This window comes from Clinocottus analis, unplaced genomic scaffold (genome assembly GCF_023055335.1).
Source record: "Clinocottus analis isolate CAN_PGR_092001 unplaced genomic scaffold, fCliAna1.0.p SCAF_13, whole genome shotgun sequence".
Classification (NCBI taxonomy): domain Eukaryota; kingdom Metazoa; phylum Chordata; class Actinopteri; order Perciformes; family Cottidae; genus Clinocottus; species Clinocottus analis.
Genome location: NW_027175854.1, coordinates 471,682 through 493,610, shown reverse-complemented (window position 1 = coordinate 493,610; position 21,929 = coordinate 471,682). Strand labels below are relative to the sequence as shown.

The following is a 21,929-nucleotide window of genomic DNA, read 5'->3' as shown; positions in this document are numbered from 1 at the left end:
TTTTAGCAAAAAGAATATAATGTAATATTTGCATAATGCTTTTCAAAACGAGACGTACGATGATCCAAAACCGCGTCTGTGTGAGTCATGCAGGGCTTTATTGCCGTGGTAAGGAGGACAAAGTCAGACATGTTTTACATAATCCGCTATAAAAAAAAAGAAGAAAGTTCCCCCTCATCTGCAGAACGTGAAGGATCAACGCAGTAGAAGAGCAGAAGGAGGCTCAGCAGAGTCCAAGTGCTGCAGGGTGTTCATTCGCTGGCATGAAGCACGACGGATATCAGGAAAAACAAAACGTGTGGAGCCATCGTGAACACGGCCACACGCAGGAAATGTTGAATGTTGTAATTCATCAAAAGCATCCCGGATGTTTGTGACCGTGGCGTGAAGCTGTGAATAACACGACGTCTCAGTCAAGTTGTTCTGAGACAAAAGGGACAAGGAGAAGACATTGTGCTACTGACTGCTCCGAGCTTCATGGAATAGCAGCCTGGTATTTAAGCGTGGCCTTTTAAACCTGGAAATGACTTTCTTCCTTTGTGCAGAGACAACTACACTCTCCAAATCAATCCCAACTCCGGCCTGTGCAACGAGGACCACCTCTCCTACTTCAAGTTCATCGGGCGTGTGGCGGGGATGGCTGTGTTTCATGGGAAGCTGCTGGACGGTAAGCCGCTCGATGTCCTATCCGGTCTTGAATATTAGAAATGTAACCAATGCATCTTTTGTGTTTGTGTTGATATGCTGGTATAGATGTATAGATAACTGTGTTCTCACTGCAGGGTTTTTCATCCGACCCTTCTACAAGATGATGCTGGGAAAGCAGATCTCCCTTAAAGACATGGAGTCTGTGGTAAGACGTCCTCGCTAACAGATTATTAACAGATTATTAACGGATTATTTACCATTCTGAGCTTTTACATTTGACTTTGAAATGTGTGTTTCGGGAATATTCTTTTAATTTACTTTTTATATTAGTAATCAGCAATGTTTTTTTTGTATTAATTGAGTAATCAACAAGATCGATCACAGGGTTGATTGTTTGATTAAAAAAAGTTTTTCATTAAAGCAATTTTGACAAACGCAGAGGATTTAATTGTCTCTCAAATAAAATCTCAATTAAGTACTTCATGTTCTCTGTGTGTAATCTGCACCTGCATTGCTTCCCTGCAGGACAGTGAATACTACAACTCTCTGAAGTGGATCCTGGAGAACGACCCGACCGAGCTGGACCTCAGGTTCTGTATCGACGAGGACAACTTTGGACAGGTGACAAAAATCCTCTTTTTTGACTTTTTGGCAGTAATGTAAACTAGTTTGGGTTCTGAACTGTTTGTTTCTGGTTCCTCAGACGTACCAGGTCGACCTGAAGCCCAGCGGCTCAGACATGGTGGTCACCAACGAGAACAAAAAGGAATACATCGAGTAAGAACACGATGAACCTTTTTCTTCTCCCGGCTTTCAGCGATGCTATACACACTATAGCAAGATATACAATACAGCGACATGCATCTTAATTTCAACGCTCTTCCCTCCGACAGCCTGGTCATCCAGTGGAGGTTCGTCAATCGAGTCCAGAAGCAGATGAACGCCTTCCTGGAGGTATTTATATGCAATAATAAAGTCACCACTAGGGGGCAGTGTGACCACAGGCATTGGGGTTGCCGTGCATGAGCCTTCTGCATCTAAACTTGATATAATTTCTACTATAGTGTGAGGTTCTCTTGTCATGTTGCTCGACTTGACGTTCCCTTTTGTTTCATTTGCAGGGCTTCACTGAGCTCATCATCATAGATCTGATCAAGATCTTTGATGAAAACGAACTGGAGGTACAGCTTCATTCATTATTCGACCAGTTTTCTCCTCCGATGACCACATCTGTGTCCATGATGGCACTATTTTAAATCACCACAAGGTGGACACGCGTGTTCATACTTTCTTTTCTCCCGCGTGTCTGCGCAGCTGCTCATGTGCGGCCTCGGCGACGTTGACGTCAACGACTGGAGGCAACACACGGTTTACAAGAACGGCTACTGCCCCAACCATCCTGTCATCCAGTGGTTCTGGAAGGTGAGCCTGCAGAGACGCGTGTCAGTGATGGAAACCGGCTGTTTCATGATGAAAGGTGGTTCCAGTCCTCGTTCCCTCCGTCCAGCCGCCGATGGTTCGCTGGCCTCAAAGATCAAAGTCTGTTTGGAAGAACACGCTTGTTTGCACTGATGAAAGAGCCCAAAGGAGTACCTGCCCTGGTTATCACCTGTCTGGACTTATACACATGCTGCACACACACACACACGCACACACACACAGGCCTGTGTGTGTGCGTGTGCGTGTGCGTGTGCTTATGCACACTGACCAGTGTCATGTCATTTGATTAAGTGAACTGGCTCAAACTGCCTCTGTTTGAATCTGTGCTTTTTTATTTTTTATTCTCTTTGATTTTATGTTACACACACACACACACACACACACACACAGTCAACAAAAGCTTTGCTGCTTTGAATGATTTTATCATTTTGTGTGCTGTGGTTCAGATACATTTCATCTCGTGACTGATATTTAATACATGTATTGATAAATTAACCCTTTGTTTCATCTGTCGTCAGGTCGTCCTGTTGATGGACGCTGAAAAGAGGATCCGACTCCTCCAGTTTGTTACGGGAACGTCACGAGTGCCCATGAACGGCTTTGCTGAGCTCTATGGTACGTCACCTCGTCAGAGAAACTTTCCTGTGTAAAAGTTCCAGTTATTTAAAACCTAATAGTACTTGTTTGAACTGCATGTGAGACCTGATGTAACAGACACACAAGTCAACAGTTGCAGTTCCAGGAATTGAATGAATGGACATGTTCAGGTAGAAAAATGTCTATAAAACAGAAAGACAATGACCAAGATGCTAAAATATAGATATGCATTCAATACAAGAACACACGTTACATTGAAAGATCTCCTTCCTCTTTCTCTAACAGTCATTCAATCTATTGAATCTACCTCCAGGTTCAATTTGTTGTCTGATAGAAATCATTTCTACAATTCATCTCAACTGTCAATTATGGTTTTCTTTGTTCTGTGCCAGGTTCTAATGGACCTCAGCTGTTCACAATAGAGCAGTGGGGAACACCAGAGAAGCTGCCAAGAGCTCACACATGGTATGTTACTACTGCACACACACACACACACACACACACACACACACACACACACACACACACACACACAGTGTACAGCCATGCTGGCGGCTTTCAGGCCGCGCTTAGGCAGAGCAGCGTGTTGAGCTTAATGCTAATGCCGCATGCTCACGGTGCCAAGGCCAGGATTAAAGTTTACCACGTTCACCATCTCCGCTCAGTCCGTCACGATTTGCCAATACAAACAAAACACAGCTGATGTGTCGAAGGTGTGTAGCCATGAACAAAGTCAGGAATGTATCACCACCCGCTGCTACAGGAGCATCATGGGATCAATTAAGTCATCAAGAACTGTGAATGTTTTTACCAAATGTGCCGTCCATGACGCTCTGCATCCAGCATGCTAACGGCTCGCATGTTAGCATTTTGCAGCCTTAGCATGTTGCGTTTTTGTAATCGGTCAAACGTCTTTTCTCCCTAGTTTCAACCGCTTGGATCTGCCCACTTATGACACATTTGAGGACCTGAGAGAGAAACTCCTCATGGCTGTGGAGAACGCGCAGGGCTTCGAGGGGGTCGACTAAGACGGCGGCGCCCGACGCCATCGGACCGACCGACCGACCGACGATATGAAAACAAAAGAAAATTAAAAAAGCCACGGGGATATCGAACCAGCTGCCGTGTAGCAGTTCTGTGCAAGCATGTTGTACTGTAACGCCCGACTGTGAGCCCGTCCCACAGCACCGGCGGCTTAAGACTGTACAGCGACCCGTCGAGCCGATGCGCCGACGTCTTTCAATCTGTTCAGAGGTCAGGTCATTCCTTCACGGTGCTGGGGGAAGAAGAGTCGCACCGTTGAACGCTGAAATCTATTACCCACAGGCATGAGCGATGAATGAGCTGGCCCCTGATCTGCCGTTTCTTTCCCCTCTGCCCTCGTCCTGTGAAAAATCTGCAGTGCTGGAAACCACCGATGCATTTCAATAGCTCCTTTACGTACACTATAGCACAGTATTCAAGCACCCTTCAGTGGAGGGGACTTAGCATGGCCTTAATTTGGCTCTTACGTGCACTATTTCTCTAAGAAACTGCAACGGCACTATGATCACAACTCCCTCAAATCCTTAGACCAACACCAGATTACCTTAGGAATGCTAGCCAATCACATTTCAGGAAATCGGCCACACCCCTCCGTAGAGCCTTGTCCATATGTTGTTTGATCAGAAATCGCCGCTGCAGCCTTTTTGTAGAACAATGTTTATTATTAGCCACTGGTTAGGATTCAAGAATGGGGGATGAAATTATCCCCAACCATGATTTCACTTCTTTTTTTTTTTTTTAATCGTTTTTTTTGTCATGAAAGAAATTAGTTTATTTTGTTTTTTAAATCATTGGTATAATTCTTGCAGGAAAATACTCAACGTATTTGTACTGATGAGCGATGCTGTTTACTATTTTGACGACGCTATATGACATGATGTGTGCAAGTAACTCGGGCTAGTCTGGGAATTTATTAATCCATCATCCATCATTTGTTATGGTGATAGCAAATGTGTTGAATAAAATGTTTTATATTGTAGTGCTATGGAAGCAGCATGAAACCGTATCTTGTGTTTGCTTTGACTACATCGTCGTAATTTGGACGTATAATCGATCTCGAGGTCAAGAAGGGTGAACTAACACGTTGGGGTATTTCTCTGAGACGTTTGTGTCACGATTATATTAATATTCATGCGTGTTGCTGTTTATAATGCTGTAAATTGTTCTGGGGAGGGGGGGGGCAGGGTGGGCACATTTTAAGTTCTTTCATTCTATATAAATATATGTATGAATTTAACAAGTATTACTGATCAACAACACTAAAATTAAGCTGTGTGTGTGTGTGTGCGGGTGTTGGAGAGAAAAGCTGTGATTGCCACTGAATATAAAGCAGCAGGTTTCTTACAAAGAAGGAAATGTTGCTCTTCTTTTTTTATGTTTTTCGTTCACTCTCCTTTTTCTAACACCATTGAACCTAAAGGGCACTTTATAGATCACTCTGAGGTCATGTGGCCTGGTCATGTCTGTGGCATCAACCGTTCAGAGCACTTACCTGGTGCAATACCCATCGTCTGTAAATCTGCTGCTAAGGTCCAGACAGAGACGTCTCTTGTTCAGTCTTCTCTGTGTTCCCTCTTCTTCTCTCCTCTTTTCCTCCCGGCTGTCATCCCCCACTCAAACTCACTCCGTAAATGTTTGTCCCTTTTTTAAATGAATGACAGGAAATATCACTTTTGTTAAAGATTCCACTTCTGCAACTCTTTGTGGTTCATTTAACTTCCGTCAAATAAAAATGAAACTACTCAGTGTGTTGTTTGAGTTAATTAATACGACGTGTGTGTGTGTGTTTATCATATGTGTGTATGTAATATGTTTGTCTATATATAGATATAGATACATATGTTATGTGTGTATATAAATATATATGTATATATAAGTATGTATATAAATATATAGTATTTATATATGAATATGTATCTATATAGATAGATAGATACATACATATATGTACATACATTATATATATATATATTATATATATATATATATATATATATATATATATATATATATAAATAATGTATATATATATATATATATATATAAAAATATAAATAATGTGTATATATATATATATATATATATATATATATAAATAATGTATGTACATATGTGCTTTACAATATTTATTGTACCACATTTTTCCAGAACAGTAAAAAAGACTAGATTGTAGATGTGTACATGTCGCTTCATACTGATCTATATTTACATTTGTATTTCATTTCAAATGGGCAGAAACAGCTGGTTGGTCTTTCAGGTCTATCAGTTTAAATGTGAATATGTTTTAACAACATATTGTTTTCACAGCAGATCAAAACTTTTGGAAGAAGTTGAACTTAAACACAGACTAGTGCTGCTGCTGAGGGAGATAAACAACAATAATAAAATCACACAGCTTGTGAAATTAATGAAACGTAAGCTCTCCCTGTCTCCATGCATTTTTGTGCTGTGTGTGTGTGTGTGTGTGTGTGTGTGTGTGTGTGTGTGCGTGTGCACACGTGTGCAGGTGGTGTGGTGAAGGGACCTCAGTTCATTCACACAGGTAATCTAGCAGTTATCAGCTCCAAGGACACGCAAATAAAAGCCTCCCGGCTGCGCGGGGACATTTTATCGAGCTCTGCTCGCTGAGATCTGCTCAAACAAACCAGCAGCCAACTCTTCTGCAGGTGCACCTGGAAAACCTTCCACCTTCATTTCAAATAATGTGCAAACGACACAGCTGTCATGACAAAAGAATGACTCGTAAAAAAACAAACATTTATTTGGGTTTCTATAAAAGACTCTTTTACAGTCTGTCCCTCTTCTCTGTGTTGCGTCACATGACCTCAAAGAAAGGTCAAGACATGGACCCGGACCAGAAGAAGATGCTAATGAGATGGAAATAGTCTCTCACGTTGCTGCTCCGCTTCGTCTCATGTGAGCAAACATGTCCCCTCTTTGTTTTCAACATGAGTTCATAAATAAATAACTAATAGATTTAAAGACTGAGCTGCCTCCTGACACGATGCAATAATATTATATTATTGCAGGATTACTGTTGTACAGATGATTGGCAGCAGCAGTGATCGTGATATCTTGAATAAAGTTAATTAAAGAACAGAATTAGTAACTCGTCATTTTGCCCTTTTTAAGATTTACTGTTCAGACACGACATGATCTATATTCACAGCATATTTAATGACATAATTCATATTATTTAACTACATGATTTCAAACTGAGTTCTTTAGGAACAGAACATGTTCTGCTCGTTGTGACCCCCCCCCCCCCTTATAGGATCTGCTCTGATGGGAATAGTTTATGTTTGACGTCTTCAAAGCTGAAGTCACCGTGTTGGGACTCGCTGCTTTACGGCTTCAGAGGGTGAAACCTGAGCAGAATGACAGTCTGACCTCCAGTGATGGGATTTCATAATCTGCCTCAGCTTTTTATTATGCAACAGATTCCTCTGGGCCGGCGTATCAGGACTAATAGTGTATCCATTAACTGCTTTATATCCATTAACTAATAAACTGACTCCTTCGGCTGGCACTACTTCAGATGTTTGTGGTGATAGTGAGGATTTCACTGGTGGACGGGGAGCGTGCTGACTTCTTTGACTTGCTTTTCCTTTACGAGTGTCTGACTTTACTCCGGCTGCTTCTGAACTCTGTTCACTTTTTGGCTCCATTGCTTCCTCTCTGTGTCTCATTACAAAGATTTTCCAGTTTGTTCTCCTGTCAGGAGCCGTCACGTCCAGTGAAACCTTGGTTTTAGGCCCTGTTGCTTCACCTGGGGGGAGGAAGGGGTTTTTTTTGGTTTCCCTCCTCCCCCCCCTCTACCTCTGGTCAGGGTCGATCAATACTTCCCCTGTAGCTTATCACTGATGTGGAACTGGCTGTTTGTCCAAACCCAGCTCTGTCTACATAAAGACTTGGAGCTCGCACGTCACCTCGTGAACCTGCAGCGCCGAGCGCACCGCCGGACTTTTAACTTTGGAAAAGACCAAAAGACAAGCTGGCGCGAGAGGGAAGGAGCAGGCGAGAGAGAGAGAGGAGCTGTGAGAGCCAGGAGGAGACGAAGGAGACGAAGGAGATGAAGGAGACGGAGGAGACGAAGGAGACGGAGGAGACGGAGGAGACGAAGGAGACGGAGGAGACGGAGGAGACGAAGGAGACGAAGGAGACGGAGGAGACGAAGGAGACGAAGGAGACGAAGGAGATGAAGGAGACGAAGGAGATGAAGGAGACGGAGGAGACGAAGGAGACGGAGGAGACGGAGGAGACGGAGGAGACGCACCCAGAGGCCTGAGGTGAGCTGAATTCATGAACAACGTGTTGATCGCTCCGCTTCATTCGTGCAGTTTGGACCGCGAGACTTTTAACGATGTGTTTCATTGTCGGCTCTGAATGTTACGGACACAGAAAGACACGCGGGAGGTTTTATTGAACTATTTCTCTTCCCGATATAGCTTGACCTCGCAGGAGGAGTCGCCGTCATGGAGTTAAACACAGACACAATAAATACACACTCACCAACTCAACAACTCTGTTTCTCAACGTCACAAGAATGTTTGTCATATAAGAAGAAATGTGGATCGCACAGGTGTTTCTTTACTATCTCTCTCACACACACACACACACACACACACACACACACACATTCAAAGCGTATAGCTGCAGTCATCTCCACAGTCGGTAAACAACACGTGGGCTTGAGACACTTTAAATAAGATTTGTGTGATTACTCAGCATTATTTTCCACATTTTCTAGTTTTTTTGTGTGTTTTCAACCCTTTTTTAAGTGCGACACGATACATTAGTGTGTTTTCAGCCTGATTAGAGTTAGCATGATTAACGCTAACACTAGCATCGTTCATTCTCCCGCTTCTTACTCCCTCCATTGCTCCTCGATGATGTCACAACGCTTCATGTTCCTCCTCTTCTCCCTGCAGCTCGTCCGTCCTCCAGCCGCCGGCTCGGCCTGCGGCGCCTCCAGCGCGTTGTCCTCCAGCCGCCGGCTCGGCCTGCGGCGCCTCCAGCGCGTTGTCCTCCAGCCGCCGGCTCGGCCTGCGGCGCCTCCAGCGCGTTGTCCTCCAGCCGCCGGCTCGGCCTGCGGCGCCTCCAGCGCGTTGTCCTCCAGCCGTGGGCTCGGCCTGCGGCGCCTCCAGCGCGTTGTCCTCCAGAGCTGTGGAGTGTGACAATGGTGTTTGTGTCCTGTGTATCAAACGCCATTATCACACTAAATAGCTCCAGTGTGAATCGGACCTCGATGCCTTCCTGGTTTGTCGTCTGTTGTTTGTTTTGTCGCTTCATTTTCTTTTTTGGAGCTATTTGTAATCGTTTCCTGGGCTCATGAAAACACGCGTGTGTTGATCTGCAGCAGCACGATACTTTCACCATCGAGGTCGTTTGTTTCCGAGACCTTCGACTGAATAAAAATAGTCGGGCCGTTTGTTTTCTACGCTGCCGCCTTCTTCTTCTTCTCCTCCTTCTCTTTCTCCTTCTCCTTCTTCTTCTTCTCCTTCTCCTCCTCCTCCTCCTCCTCCTCCTCCTCCTCCTTCTCCTTCTTCTTCTTCTTCTTTTCCTCCTTCTCCTCTCTTCTTCTTCTTCTTCTTCTTCTCCTCCTTCTTCTTCTCACTGGTGAGCAGTTCCTCTTCTGTGACTTCACAGTTGTCTTCATCCATGAATATCTAGTAAATAAAGTGTTTGTTTTGGTCTGTTGCTATAAAGAGGGATGTGTAGTAATTCAATAAGACACGATGTGCACGTGTTATGAACGTGTCAAACCTGCAGGTTGGAGGTTATTACAGGACGTGTGAGTTTAATAATAAATCAGGATGCATTTTGAACCAGTAAAAACTCTTTAATAATAAAGATGTCCAGCGTGCTGCCGACACACTGGCCTCAAAGGGATTTAAACAGATGTTTGTGACATGAAGACCGTCTGCAGACGGATGGCTGGTTTCTGGGTACTGACCTGTCAGTATTCTGGCTCGTGGTCAGTTTTAAACTCTGTTAGTTTGAGCTGAACCGGTACAGGAGAGACCTTTGAAATCAATATTTACATTCAGTATTGCACCAGACAAAAAGGATAAATCAATAAATCTTCACATCTTTCAGTGAATACATTCAAACACAAGCTTTATGTGTACACAGTGGCTTGTGTTGTTGTTTCCAGAACATGAATATGAGTGCATCCTTTTACCGAATGAACAAACATTATGATGGTGAAACAATAAATCAAATCAATATCTTAGAGTCCATTACACGTCCTCTACTATGGGTGTGTGTCACACAACATGAATCAAACACATTGTCTGCTAATCAATCAAGTAACAAGTTCATTAATTTAATGAACTAATTGTTTGAAAACATCACCAAAGTAGAAAAAAAATAATTTATCTGTCAAGAAAAATCAATAAAGCAATCTCTAAGACGTCACAGTTCAACACTTTCTATCATCATCATCATCATCATCATCGCTTTCAAGTGTCACAGTTTTCCAAAAGATCATAAAATAAAGTCGCCCCCCTCGATGATGAATACACTCATATACAGAAATAAAATAAATCGCTCAAATGTTCAACATGAAATGAAACCGATCGCTTTCTGCAGAGTCGAACACGCCCAACTTCTCCTCTGTGTCCTCTCCTCTGTGTCCTCTGTGTCCTCTGTGTCCTCTGTGTCCTCTCCTCTGTCCTCTCCTCTGTCCCCTCCTCTGTCCTCTCCTTCCTCTCCTTCCTCTTCGTCCTCCTGCTGCTCAGAACAATGAACACCTTTTTGTTCCTCTTTGACGGGTCGAACTCTGCATGACAACGTTCGACGTGAGTGAAGCAAATCACCTTAAACCCTAAATAATAAAATAAAAGTCCAAGCTTCCTCCCTCATTATGACTTTCCCTTCACCGTCGGCCCAAATGTTTTCTTCTTGGCAGCAGAGGGCTGGGCTTTGGGTTTGGGAGCGGGCTTTTTAGGTTTGGGCTGCATGGACTTGAGCTGCAGGATCTCACAGTACATGTTGCACTGGTGCAGCGCTTTGAACTGCTCGATGAAGGAGGTGGCACAGTTTCCTTTGAATCCCTTGTATCTGAAACAATAAATAAAATATGAATGCATCAGTTTGCATGTATCAATCAATTTGCATTTCTGGTTTTTGTCAAATAAAAACTCACCCCTTCTTGCAGGTGGCTATTCCCACATCAGTCAGCCTCATTCCCACTCCTGAGGACACAAGAAAACAGAGATTCAGCACAAGAATCCACAGATACGACTTGTTTCTCTTGCACATTATCAATATATATATATTCCCCCTCCTCTTGCCTTGCATGTCCGTCACCAGCAGGTTGCCCTCGGTCTTGTGGTAGACCCAGTGCTGGAAAGCACAGCACTTCTGTCCCGCCTCCGAGTCTTGTCTCTTCAGGTTGATCTCCTTGCCGTCCTTCACCGAGTACTTGACGAAGTCTCCGATCAGCTCCTCCTCCAGCGTGGCGTACGGGATGTCGTTGGACGGACGGTGAACCAGGTAGATGGGGATGATCCTGGTGGACGAGCCAAACGACAAGGCCGCGAGCGTTGAGTGTCTCACATGATTCTGAAGTACTACAAAGTACTTTAAAGTACTATGAAGTATGTGAATGCACGAGAGTGCTGTTGTTGACAACCCGTCGTGTGTGTTCACTCACTCTGGGATCTGTCCGAAGGCGTCCACACACTGCGCTGCAGCGCTGTACTCCTTGATGTACTCTCGGGCCGTGTTCTGGACGTGGCACTCCTGCAGAGCAAGAGCGTCGTTACAAAACACTTCCTGTGTGAGGAGACGTCTACAAAACACTTCCTGTGTGAGGAGACGTCTACAAAACACTTCCTGTGTGAGGAGACGTCTACAAAACACTTCCTGTGTGAGGAGACGTCTGCAAAACACTTCCTGTGTGAGGAGATGTCTGCAAAACACTTCCTGTGTGAGAAGATGTCTGCAAAACACTTCCTGTGTGAGGAGACGTCTACAAAACACTTCCTGTGTGAGAAGATGTCTGCAAAACACTTCCTGTGCGAGGAGACGTCTACAAAACACTTCCTGTGTGAGAAGATGTCTGCAAAACACTTCCTGTGTGAGGAGACGTCTGCACACAAGAAATGACATCCAGGCTTTGACTATTTAATATACTGTATACTGCACTTGGTTTTCATTAACACCAACAAATATCATTTTTGAGTGATACATGTATTTTGATGTAATATCTGTTCAACAATTGTAATCAAATATTAAAAAGCTATTTCTTTTCTATCTTTGGTTTGGATGCATAAACACTAACCTCTAACCTGTTATGAGGTATTTTCAGACAAAAGTTGTAATGTTGTCGTCACCAAATCTCTTATTATTGAAAAAAAAAGGGTTTATTTTACCTTTATTTAACTAAAATCAGTTGAGAACAATCATCATTTAAATGAGGACCTGGAATTGGTTGTTATATACGAGTTATTTCATTGCGTCGGCCTCATCGTGTGCAGGGAGAAGTGCGGCTCATGAGCGACGAGCTGTGCGTCCACGTCCTCCTACTTTGAGCTGTGAAGGACGGCTGCAGAGTCCTGCGCTGCTCTCACCTCCACAGCCAAGCTGAAGTTCTTCTGAATGAGCTGCTCGGCGTCCATGGAGCCGTTGCTGATGGACGTGTGGACTTTGAGCACGCAGGAGTGTCCGGGCAGGACGAGCGATGTCCGACCCGTCTGCATGCGAGTCCTGAAAGCCCGGCGGTGCATCCCCTCCCCGAAGTGGAGCTTCTCCGTGACGATGCTGGCGGCTTGGTTCTCTCCAAAGTGTTGGTTGGACAGGAAGTCCTCCTGGAAAACCAGCTGGGAGCAGAGGACGTCCTCTTCCTCACTTCCTCCTTCCACAGGGGCTGCTGGAGATGAAGAGTACAAACGTGACCTGTCATTAAAGGTATTGTGCAACACTTTATACACATTTTACTTATTGTGCAACATTTTATACACATTGTACTTATTGTGCAACATTTTATACACATTGTACTTATTGTGCAACACTTTATACACATTTTACTTATTGTGCAACATTTTATACACATTGTACTTATTGTGCAACATTTTATACACATTGTACTTATTGTGCAACACTTTATACACATTTTACTTATTGTGCAACATTTTATACACATTGTACTTATTGTGCAACACTTTATACACATTTTACTTATTGTGCAACATTTTATACACATTGTACTTATTGTGCAACACTTTATACACATTTTACTTATTTTATTTTGTATTTCATCTGTATATTTAATATTCTTCTTACTGTTTAATTTTGTAATTTTGTTTTATTACTGTTCTACTGTTTATATTTCTTGATCTATCAGTGTGAGCCAGGCTGCTGTAATCCTGTAATTTCCCCACTGAGGGACTAATGAAGGATTATCTTATCTTAACTTAAAGTAATAAAAGTAGATCAACACTTACATCTGGTTGTTTGTGGAGGAGGGATAACGATCTCACTGAGAGCTGCAAAACGGTCAAAAACAACAAATGCATTTTTATTTTAATTTGTCACATTTTTTAAACCATAAAACAACACGTTGCAGATAATTAAATGATATAAATACCTTCATATGTGAGCAGGTAGTCCAGAGTAATGGATCCATGTAAGCTGGTGAGCTGACACTGGTACTTGCCCAGGTCTTTGTGGGACGCGTTGCAGATGGTCAGCGACGCTCTGCTGCCGTCCCCTGCACTTCAGAGAGAGGAACAGAGTCACAAAAGAGTCACAAAAGAGTCACTAAAGAGTCACTAAAGAGTCACTAAAGGGTATCGGATCATTGTAACATGCCCTCATGCATTTTTTAAAAATATCTTCCTCATGTTTTTGTTTTTGTGTGATAAGCTACTCGAGGGTTTCTCTTCTGGCTTCGGGGTTTCACGTGTGTCATGTTTGGTTTTACTTCCTGTCTTTGTGGGTTTTCCCGCCTTCGTGATTGTCTTCCCCGTCCTGATTATTTCCACCTGCGTCCAATCACCTGTTTCACTTTCCTCTGATTGGCTGTCAGTCCGTCGTCTCTGTCTGATTCGTCGCTTCCAGAGTTTCAGTATCTCTGGTTTGTTTTTTGTATTTGTAAGTTTTATTTTTTGCCACCTGCCGCCCTTTGACAATAAAGTAGTAGATAATCAATTGATCTAGCTAAAAGTAGTTAATGTAGTTTAAATAATTAGCTCAACGTGAAGGTTTAACAGTTGAACTATTTAGCTAAAAATAGCTAGCGTAACGGATGAATGATCGTTAAACTAGACGTCTAGAGGGCTGGTTGTCAGGTCGCGGTGTGAAGCTAAGCTGTAAGGATGTAAAGACGTTCGTACGATCCTGTAAAATGAAACTAAATACCTCCTCTTGCTCTCGGACAGCACCGGGCCGTCTCTGCTCCAGGTGACGGTGTGTTGGGACGAGACGGCTGCAAACTGACACCACAGGCAGAGACTCTGGGGATCGCCGCTCAGCAAGGCCGTCTGGATGGGCTGCAGCACTTTGGGCTCTGCGACACGGTCGCACGCTTCAGTTAGTTACGCGGCGTTGCCATCATGCAGGAGAAGAACATGCGCTTATAACCCGTCGTTGATGAAAGGTGTAATGCATATGAAGTACCTTCCTTTGGTGGGGTCTTCACTTTGACCACTTCGCTGTACGCCTTCTTGCGCGTCGCCACGCTATCGACTTTGGGCTCCTCTCCCTTCGTCTGGATAGAAACGTCTGGCTTTGACAGTTTAGACTCCAACACACCGACGGTCTTCCCGAACTTGTCCTCTGACAGCCGTCGTCTTTTGATGATGTCGTCGTTCAGAGGACCGGGGATCTTTTTAGCTTGCTGGTCCTTCTGCTCAGCGTGACGCGGCGGCTGTTCTCCCTGGGAAGCTTTCGCTTTGCCCTCGGGCTTCTGCGACTTTCTCTCATCCGACTGATCGCCGTCCTTTTGAGCTTTCCCGGCTTTGGCGCCCAGCTTGGCCTCGAACATGTCGATCCTTCCTTTCGCGGTCTTTGTTCTCGCTGCGTTCTCCACGTCCGCCAGCGGCTCCGCTGCGCTTTTCACCCCCGTTGCATTGGGAGCGTGTTTCTTTTTCTTCTTGCCGTGGGATTTGCTCGGAGGCTTTTCGGTCGCAACGACAGCCTCGGTCGCCAATTTGTCCTCCTTGTCCTGAAGCCCGCCTTGAGTGTTCTCGCTGGTGTGATTCTCCGCAACAAGAGGATGAGCTTCTGGCTGTTTGCAGACCTGCTGGGCTGAGACATGATGAGAGAAACTCTCCTGCTTCTTACAGGCTTGTACACCGTGATAATGACCGGATGTTTTGTCCTTTTTAGAGCGCGCTTTGCTCTCCGAGGTGGATTTGTGTGTTTTGTGCGGCATCTTCTCGGCTGTTTTCAGATTCAGCTCAGATTGTTTGCCTTCGGCGAGAGATTTCGGAGCCCTGGAGACAAACGGGTCATTTATATCTAACGTGATGAACGCAACGCGGTTCCTCTCGGACACGATGAAACGCTCGGCAGGGAAATCAGCCAAGTTGGAAAGGTCTCTGCTGAGGTCATGAATCTCTTCGATGGTTGTTTTTCTGATCAAGTTCAGTCCCTCTGGGGAAGACTTCACAGCGGACTTTCTTCTATTTCCCTTTTTATGAATCAATTCCTCGCCTTCCAAGGATTTGACGTCAGTAACTCCCTCTACGGTCGGCCAGGGAGCGCTTGTGGTTTGCATGTGATCACCAGCGGCCTCACTGCCGTCAGTCAGAGACCTTTTGGCGGACGTTCGATCTCCTTCCGATCTCCTGTTCGTCCGGCAGTCGAGGGCGCTCAGGGCTGAATGACCCAGAGGGGCTAAGGGCATAATAAACTCAGCACCCCCCCGCTGTGGCTCCACCCGACCCGCTCCGTCAAGGTCCGGTCGAGTGTCAGACGACACGTGCGCGCGGACATTGACGTGCGAGCCGGGTTGTTTGCGCACACCTGGCACGTGTGAGTTCGTCAGAGCGAGCGTGTCGTGTGGATGAAGCTCCGTCGGACGTGCGGCGCCTTCGCGGTTGACCTCAGCCGGCCATGAGCTCCTTTTGACTTCCTGCTCCGTTAGCGAGCGCAGCGTGGAGACACCGTGTCCATCTGTCACTTCACACACTTCACCTCCAAAGGGCTGCAAAAGGAAAATGGACAAATGACAATGAAGATGTGAGCTCGCTTGATATTGCTGAGATATACAAAACAAGCCCCAGACGCTCAAGTATATGACTGATAGCACGATAGCATGTTAAAGTGCTGGCGTCAATAGCATTAACAAGCTAATTATTTGAAAGGACGATCATGCAGATCAACGTTACAAAAACATACCATTCAGATTGGTTCAACACGTACCTTTCTATAGAACAACAAAGCAGGCGGTTATGAAACACCATGCTTCTATTTCCACTCCCAAAGTCCATTCGTCCTGCACGCAACTGAAGCCTAACGGTGGCTGTTATAGACCAGGAGCTTCAGCTATGCCCTGCGCACCTCAGCCAATCAAAAGCAGTCGCCGAGACCAACGGACCTGTCGGCGTCCCGACCCTGTGTTTCTAAAGGAGATGCGGTGGGAATGGGTGTGTTAAAGGCTGTGTACGCGAAGCGAGAGAGAGAGAGAGAGAGAGAGAGAGAGAGAGAGAGAGAGAGAGAGAGAGAGAGAGAGAGAGAGAGAGAGAGAGAGAGAGAGAGAGAGAGAGAGAGAGAGAGAGAGAGAGAGAGATGGAGGGTCGTGTTTCATTCCTCAGCTGTGCCGTCCTCTCACCTCTCCCCCCGACACGCCACGGATGCATGCTATTATCATTGAACTGCCCGCTATTATTAGATGCCATTTCTGTCCATCTGAAGTTTTCCTCTCATGCACTCGCATTTCCTTCATCGCACACAGCTGTCAGTCTTTTGAGATGGGAGCCAAAGGACTTATCCACTAATGCAGAATCAAGACTGCATGAGAGTCCTCGTGGCTCCGATCCAAAGCAACACTCGTGGGTCTCGTACTTTGGATTTCTCTCCCAGAACTACTAAGTACCTGCTGACTTTCATCAGTACTGCAGGTATGACAACACTCACAAGGGCAGCAGCGGGAATGCCTCTTAGCGTTCTGGCCGTGCTTCCAAAGCGCATGACTGGATTTATCTGTCGGCACGCTCGACTGATGTGAAGGTGATTGCTTGTGTTTCTCTCTCCGAGCACAAAGGGTGAATCTTTCCACCGCGCGATCTGTCCGCCTGCCACATACTCCAGTGAACGCGGTGTGTGTTTGAGTGTGTGGAGAGGCTCACGTCAAACATACCTCAAACATACCCCCTTGTTATTATACCTATAGAGACATGAAGGGAAGCCAGCTTACCATCTCAATCGTCAGATCTCCAGGTGTGTTTTGTCCCTCCAAATCTGTGTCCTCCGTTATCTTCAGAATGATTTGATCTCCTTCACCGCTGATGAAAAGGTCTGACTCCACAAAGTCCTCAAAGTGAGAAGGGTTCAGATGGGTGAATGCGGGGATCGCACCTGCGCCGTGTCCTCCAGGAGAGGCCACCGCCTCACCGGACGATCCCATGGACGAGTGCTGGTACGCGGGGCGATCCGCCCGGTCGCTCCGGATTACTTCAGCCTCCTTTTCTTCACACAACCGGGTTCCCTCTCTGTCTGGGAGCTCAGCTCCTGAAGCTTCGAGTCCCACGGAGCTCTGCTCGGAGAGGATGGAGCTCTCCGGGAGGTTTTGCGCCTCTAAAGGCCAATCCTGGACCCCCATGGGTGGCTGCGGTTGTACCGGCACTGCTGGCTCTTGACCCTTCCCCTCCGCGGGCGCCTCTGTCCCTAAATGAGTCTTTACCTCGGCGAGTGCCTGTGTCAGAGCGTCTATCTCGGCCCCGATCTCTGTGAAGGCGGCCGTGAAATCCGCCGGTGGAGCCGCGATAATCCCGGTCCAGTCTGAGAGTGCGCTCGCCCAGCTGTCCACCGATGACCACCTCTCCACCGGTGGCCCCCAACCTCTGGTGTCATCGCTGGACCAGCCAATCCCGTCGCCACCGTCATGGTTGCAACCGGACACCCGTGCGTCTCCCGGGGGGAAAGACAATTGACTGGCGAGCCCCGCTTGCGTCACAGGATATCTCGTCTTGTCCAAAACCTTCCAGTCTTCCGTATCCTCACCCGCCAGATACTGGCAGGCGTCCAGCCACAGCTCGGTAGGGCTGTTGCTCCGCCGTGCTCGGGGGGTCAGGTCAACGGCCTCTGCATTCCCTCGCCTCCCGTCATTTACCGACGCCGAGCCGGCCCCGCAGGCATCCGGGACAGGTGGCCTCGCATGTCTGCCCACGTCTGACTCACTGGAGCTGCGATGACGTCGCGTCACCGCGTTGTCCGAATCGCACATCGGGAAATGGGGATCGCAGGCCGGGTTTTCTGCCCCCGTCCCACCTGGCGGACATTGGAAATCATGAGGCTCTACGTGGGAGCTCAGGAGGAAGTCCTGCGTCTCGCTTTCATAGATGTAGAGGTCTGACACAGGGGCTACGGCGGTATCGCTCTCCAAACTATCCGACTCGTGTGAAAACGACCTCAATAGACGAGCGTCTGGACCGTGGTCAGAGCCGGAGAGAAGCTCCCTGACAGACGGCTCCATCGAACCCTCTGACGGAGATGACACGGGCCCGAGAGACTGAGGTGTACTATCTCCTTGTAGGAGAGAAAAGCAGAGCGCTGGTTCTCGTTTCACCTGAAACTCTGAAAAAGATTCAGATAGAGTGGAAACAAGGTCATGGGAGAAGTGAGGTAAACGAGGTAATACAGGATCTGATGAGCCAAAAGTGCTACAAACCCTGAAATCATCACTTTCTGGAGCAGGCCGTGATGCACGATCTGACATGTTACAGCTGGAGGATGACGAGCTGTCTGGTTCGGTGCGTCTCTCCTGAGCGAGGCTTTTGGAAACATTGGACGGAGGCTCAGTGGATTTGTCTTTGCGGTGCGAGAGATCGGACGCTGCTCCCGTCTCGGGTGCAGACGGCATGTTTTTCAAAAGAGGGAAAGTCTTAATCCCCAGTGTGTCCGTGAGCGCTGGTGGCGGCTGTTTGTTCATCGTGCAAAAGAGTCAGAGATCCTTTCAGGACTTCTAGTGGTGCTGTCAGCAGAAAGACGCGGGCCAGGTTTTGGGGACAAATTGCATTAAGTGCATGCGCACAGGTTGTTTGAGTCTGCTTCTCTGATGTCATTTCCTCCCCTCGGACCGGCGATATCCTTCGATCCTCAGATTCAGTCCCTGCAAAGTGAAGTCAGAGAGTTAAATGATCTCTGACCTGAAGCTCTTGTGTTTATACACCTCCCTGAGCTCAGGTATGTGAAGGCTCAGTATCTCCTTCTAGCTGTTTATCTTAGTTGCAGGAGACTTGCTGCATCTATTTTGGAAGCTTTTAAAGGACACTTGACAAACCTTATCAACAGGAACCCTGTTGTCACTTTAAAGCTGATAAAGAACTACAATCTCTATTTTCTTGCACAAGTAAATTATACGTTGTCTTCACTATCAGTATGTAATGACAGACACTGACGTATGGGTTGTGCAAATGGAATAAACAGCACGTTATTCTGCATTTTAGGTCCTTCTAGTTTAAGATTATCAAGACAATTTGCGACATTGATACACACATTCAGATGTAATGAATATCATATATGTATGAAAGCCACAGGCTGTGGATGTTTATGTGGTATATACTTCATCATTAGGTAAAATACATTTTGAAGTCAAATTGGAGGAATTTCCATCTTAAATGATTTTTCGTTTGTTATTTTTTTCGATTAAATTTGCGTTCATTTGGACACTTAAGGTGACTGTATAAGCTGTTGCTCGTTACTGGCAACCTGACATGGAGACGTGTTGAAGGGGGAACCTTCAAAACATGCACCCTGATATACAAGATTGCAGGAGGAAAGCTAGTGGCACAGACACTGGAAAAATACCAGCACATCTTCACCCATGACCTGCATTTGTGACATTCCTTCTGCAGTGAAGGACACCAGAACTCAAGCCTGAGATGTTGACCGTGCTGTACAGAGCCTAACTTTAGAAAGTCTATTGACAAACACCTTGAATATTAATAGAATTCACACATTTCAGGCTGAAAAACACATTCAAACAGATGCAATCCTAATGTGAAAGATTGCTTTCCTTAAGTCAGTGCAATCTGTTTGACTCCATACTGAGATTAAATGATATCCAGCATATGAATAGTCCCACACATCTGAGTTGTAACCCACTTTTAGAAGAACATGAAAGGCTTAGTTCAATTAGAAATCAATGTTGTTGTGGTGTGGTTACTTAGTGGATTAGATAAGACTTGATCTCCAGCAACATAAATAAAACAATAAAGCTGTCGGCACCTGCGTGACTGAGAGCAGGAACGTGTAATTTGATTTCATCTTGAATGCGTGTGCCAAAATAGATCCATTTCAAGTCACACAACACCCGCAAGAGCCCGCCGCTTCTTTAAAAGCTTCTGTACGTGAGCGATAATAATCATAATAATCATAATGATAATGATAATAACACGTGCTGCCTCGAAACGTCACGCTGGCGGCTACAAGTGAGCAGAGAAGTGAACGAATATCAAACACACTTTGGGATTAATCCTGACGCTTAAAGTGCATCGTGTGTGTCATCCAGCGCAGGAGTGTGTGTGTGTGTGTGTGTGTGTCAACCTGTCAGCAGTGTGTGAGACGACGCAGTGCAACTGACATTTACGTTTTCCCCCTAAAGGAAACCACCAGGCGAACGTCTAACAGGTGTGTTACCTCGCAGCTGAATCACACGTGAGGAATCAGTCCTGCAGGCAACAATGGAGCAGTTGGGTGTCCAGCCATGCGTGCGGTACGTACCCTCTCATAGCTCTGCGGTTGAGAATATCGACCCGTGATGGAGGACTGAGCGAGCTCAGGCGAGAGCCGGGCGTCTCGGGGTATGAGTCTATTTTTAACTGTTGTCCCCCCACAAGCACAAAGTCAGTTACTTGATATTGAGGACATGAGCCAATCTTACACGTTTACCCTCAATATCTATATTTACTGGCGGCTTTTAGTGCGGGCGTGTGTTCGTTTGCAGACGAAAAAACTTGTGGGTGTTATTGAAATTTAATTACAGAAGGTGAGATAAGTAATGAGAGACTTTAAGCTTGAAGTAGATCCTGTTGATCTCAAGCCAGAAGAGAGAAATGAAATAGAAACAAGCGCCAAATACAACATTTTATTCTAAAAGGTGTATTTTTCAGAACACTCTCACTACTAATTTCCTGAATATATCACCTCATAGACAAGTTTGTGTATTATAATTTGTGTGAGAAACCTTCAGCAGACGGAGTTTGTCTCCATTTACACACAATAGGTGCGAAGAAGCAAATAAATGGGAAATAAACAAAGTTGCTTCATGGGAAAAACCTGCGACAACAATATATTTTTGGCAACATCAAAGCGCCTCTCGCTGCTTTGGCAACGCAACAATGTGCTGTTGTGAGTGGCCAAAACAACCTAATGAGGACAGACTTTTCTTGGCTTTTATGTAAAATTATTAGTCGTCAATTATCTCACAGCGGTCTGACGGTGATTAAAACATTTATCCAAACGACTCATCTCCTAGTGGACACAAACAAACCCTCATGACATCGATGGCAGCTCAGTTTTTAATCATTCGATGGTCCAATGATTCTAATTTATTGGAAAATCATAATCTGTTGTTTGTATTTAAAGGCATGAAACAATTATCCTAATTGTCTGCAACAGTCTGATAAACGTGGTTATTTAGTCAGCCTTTATGCTAAGCTAAGCTAAGCTAACCAAACAAACAGATAATCTACTTTTCTCACATTTAAGGACGCAAATTATTATCAGGCTCTGCAGGTGTCTGGACTCTCGTATCAATAATTACTTTTCAAACCTTTTTACAATCTAGAGCGGCCATTTTTATAAGCTTTAAACTCACCACGGTGTGAACAACGGCTTGTAATATAATACAAAATAATGTGTATTAATTTGGTCCTACTGGGATTTCTGTCTCAGTAAGTTGAAAACAAATTAAAATAAAGACTAAATACAGGAAAACATTGTGATTAAACCATTAAAATGAAGCTTTTCTCACCATGTGTGACATCACCTGAAGGACTATTACATTAATTGAGTCACCGAGCAGC

General features: G+C 45.4%; 2 protein-coding genes across 8 annotated transcripts in view; one reads left to right on the top strand and one right to left on the bottom strand.

Moving 5' to 3' along the window:
* The window catches only part of nedd4l (NEDD4 like E3 ubiquitin protein ligase), a 38,333-nt gene extending 34,528 nt beyond the window's left edge, over positions 1-3,805 (top strand). For all 6 annotated transcript variants that reach the window (XM_068574529.1, XM_068574528.1, XM_068574526.1 and 3 more), the window contains 10 exons: positions 546-667; positions 783-853; positions 1,174-1,269; positions 1,352-1,425; positions 1,542-1,602; positions 1,770-1,829; positions 1,963-2,070; positions 2,607-2,703; positions 3,078-3,150; positions 3,611-3,805. In XM_068574529.1, coding sequence (XP_068430630.1) covers positions 546-667; positions 783-853; positions 1,174-1,269; positions 1,352-1,425; positions 1,542-1,602; positions 1,770-1,829; positions 1,963-2,070; positions 2,607-2,703; positions 3,078-3,150; positions 3,611-3,713 — 865 coding nt within the window. In that variant the 3' untranslated portion in view covers positions 3,714-3,805. The remainder of the gene's footprint in view (positions 1-545; positions 668-782; positions 854-1,173; positions 1,270-1,351; positions 1,426-1,541; positions 1,603-1,769; positions 1,830-1,962; positions 2,071-2,606; positions 2,704-3,077; positions 3,151-3,610) is intronic.
* Positions 3,806-10,418: 6,613 nt separating this feature from the next.
* alpk2 (alpha-kinase 2) lies at positions 10,419-20,691 on the bottom strand. Of its 2 annotated transcripts, XM_068574915.1 has the most exons (12): positions 20,626-20,691; positions 18,572-19,012; positions 17,099-18,477; positions 14,356-15,886; positions 14,098-14,245; positions 13,325-13,452; positions 13,182-13,223; positions 12,309-12,607; positions 11,390-11,478; positions 11,028-11,245; positions 10,880-10,928; positions 10,419-10,794 (listed from the first exon to the last, which is right to left on the bottom strand). In XM_068574915.1, exons 3-12 carry the CDS (start codon positions 18,374-18,376, stop codon positions 10,596-10,598), a joined length of 3,981 nt encoding a protein of 1,326 aa, XP_068431016.1. In that variant the 5' UTR covers positions 18,377-18,477; positions 18,572-19,012; positions 20,626-20,691; the 3' UTR covers positions 10,419-10,595. The 2 variants fall into 2 exon arrangements, with proteins under 2 accessions (XP_068431016.1, XP_068431015.1); XM_068574914.1 differs by having other exon boundaries at positions 17,099-19,012.
* Positions 20,692-21,929: the final 1,238 nt, after the last annotated feature.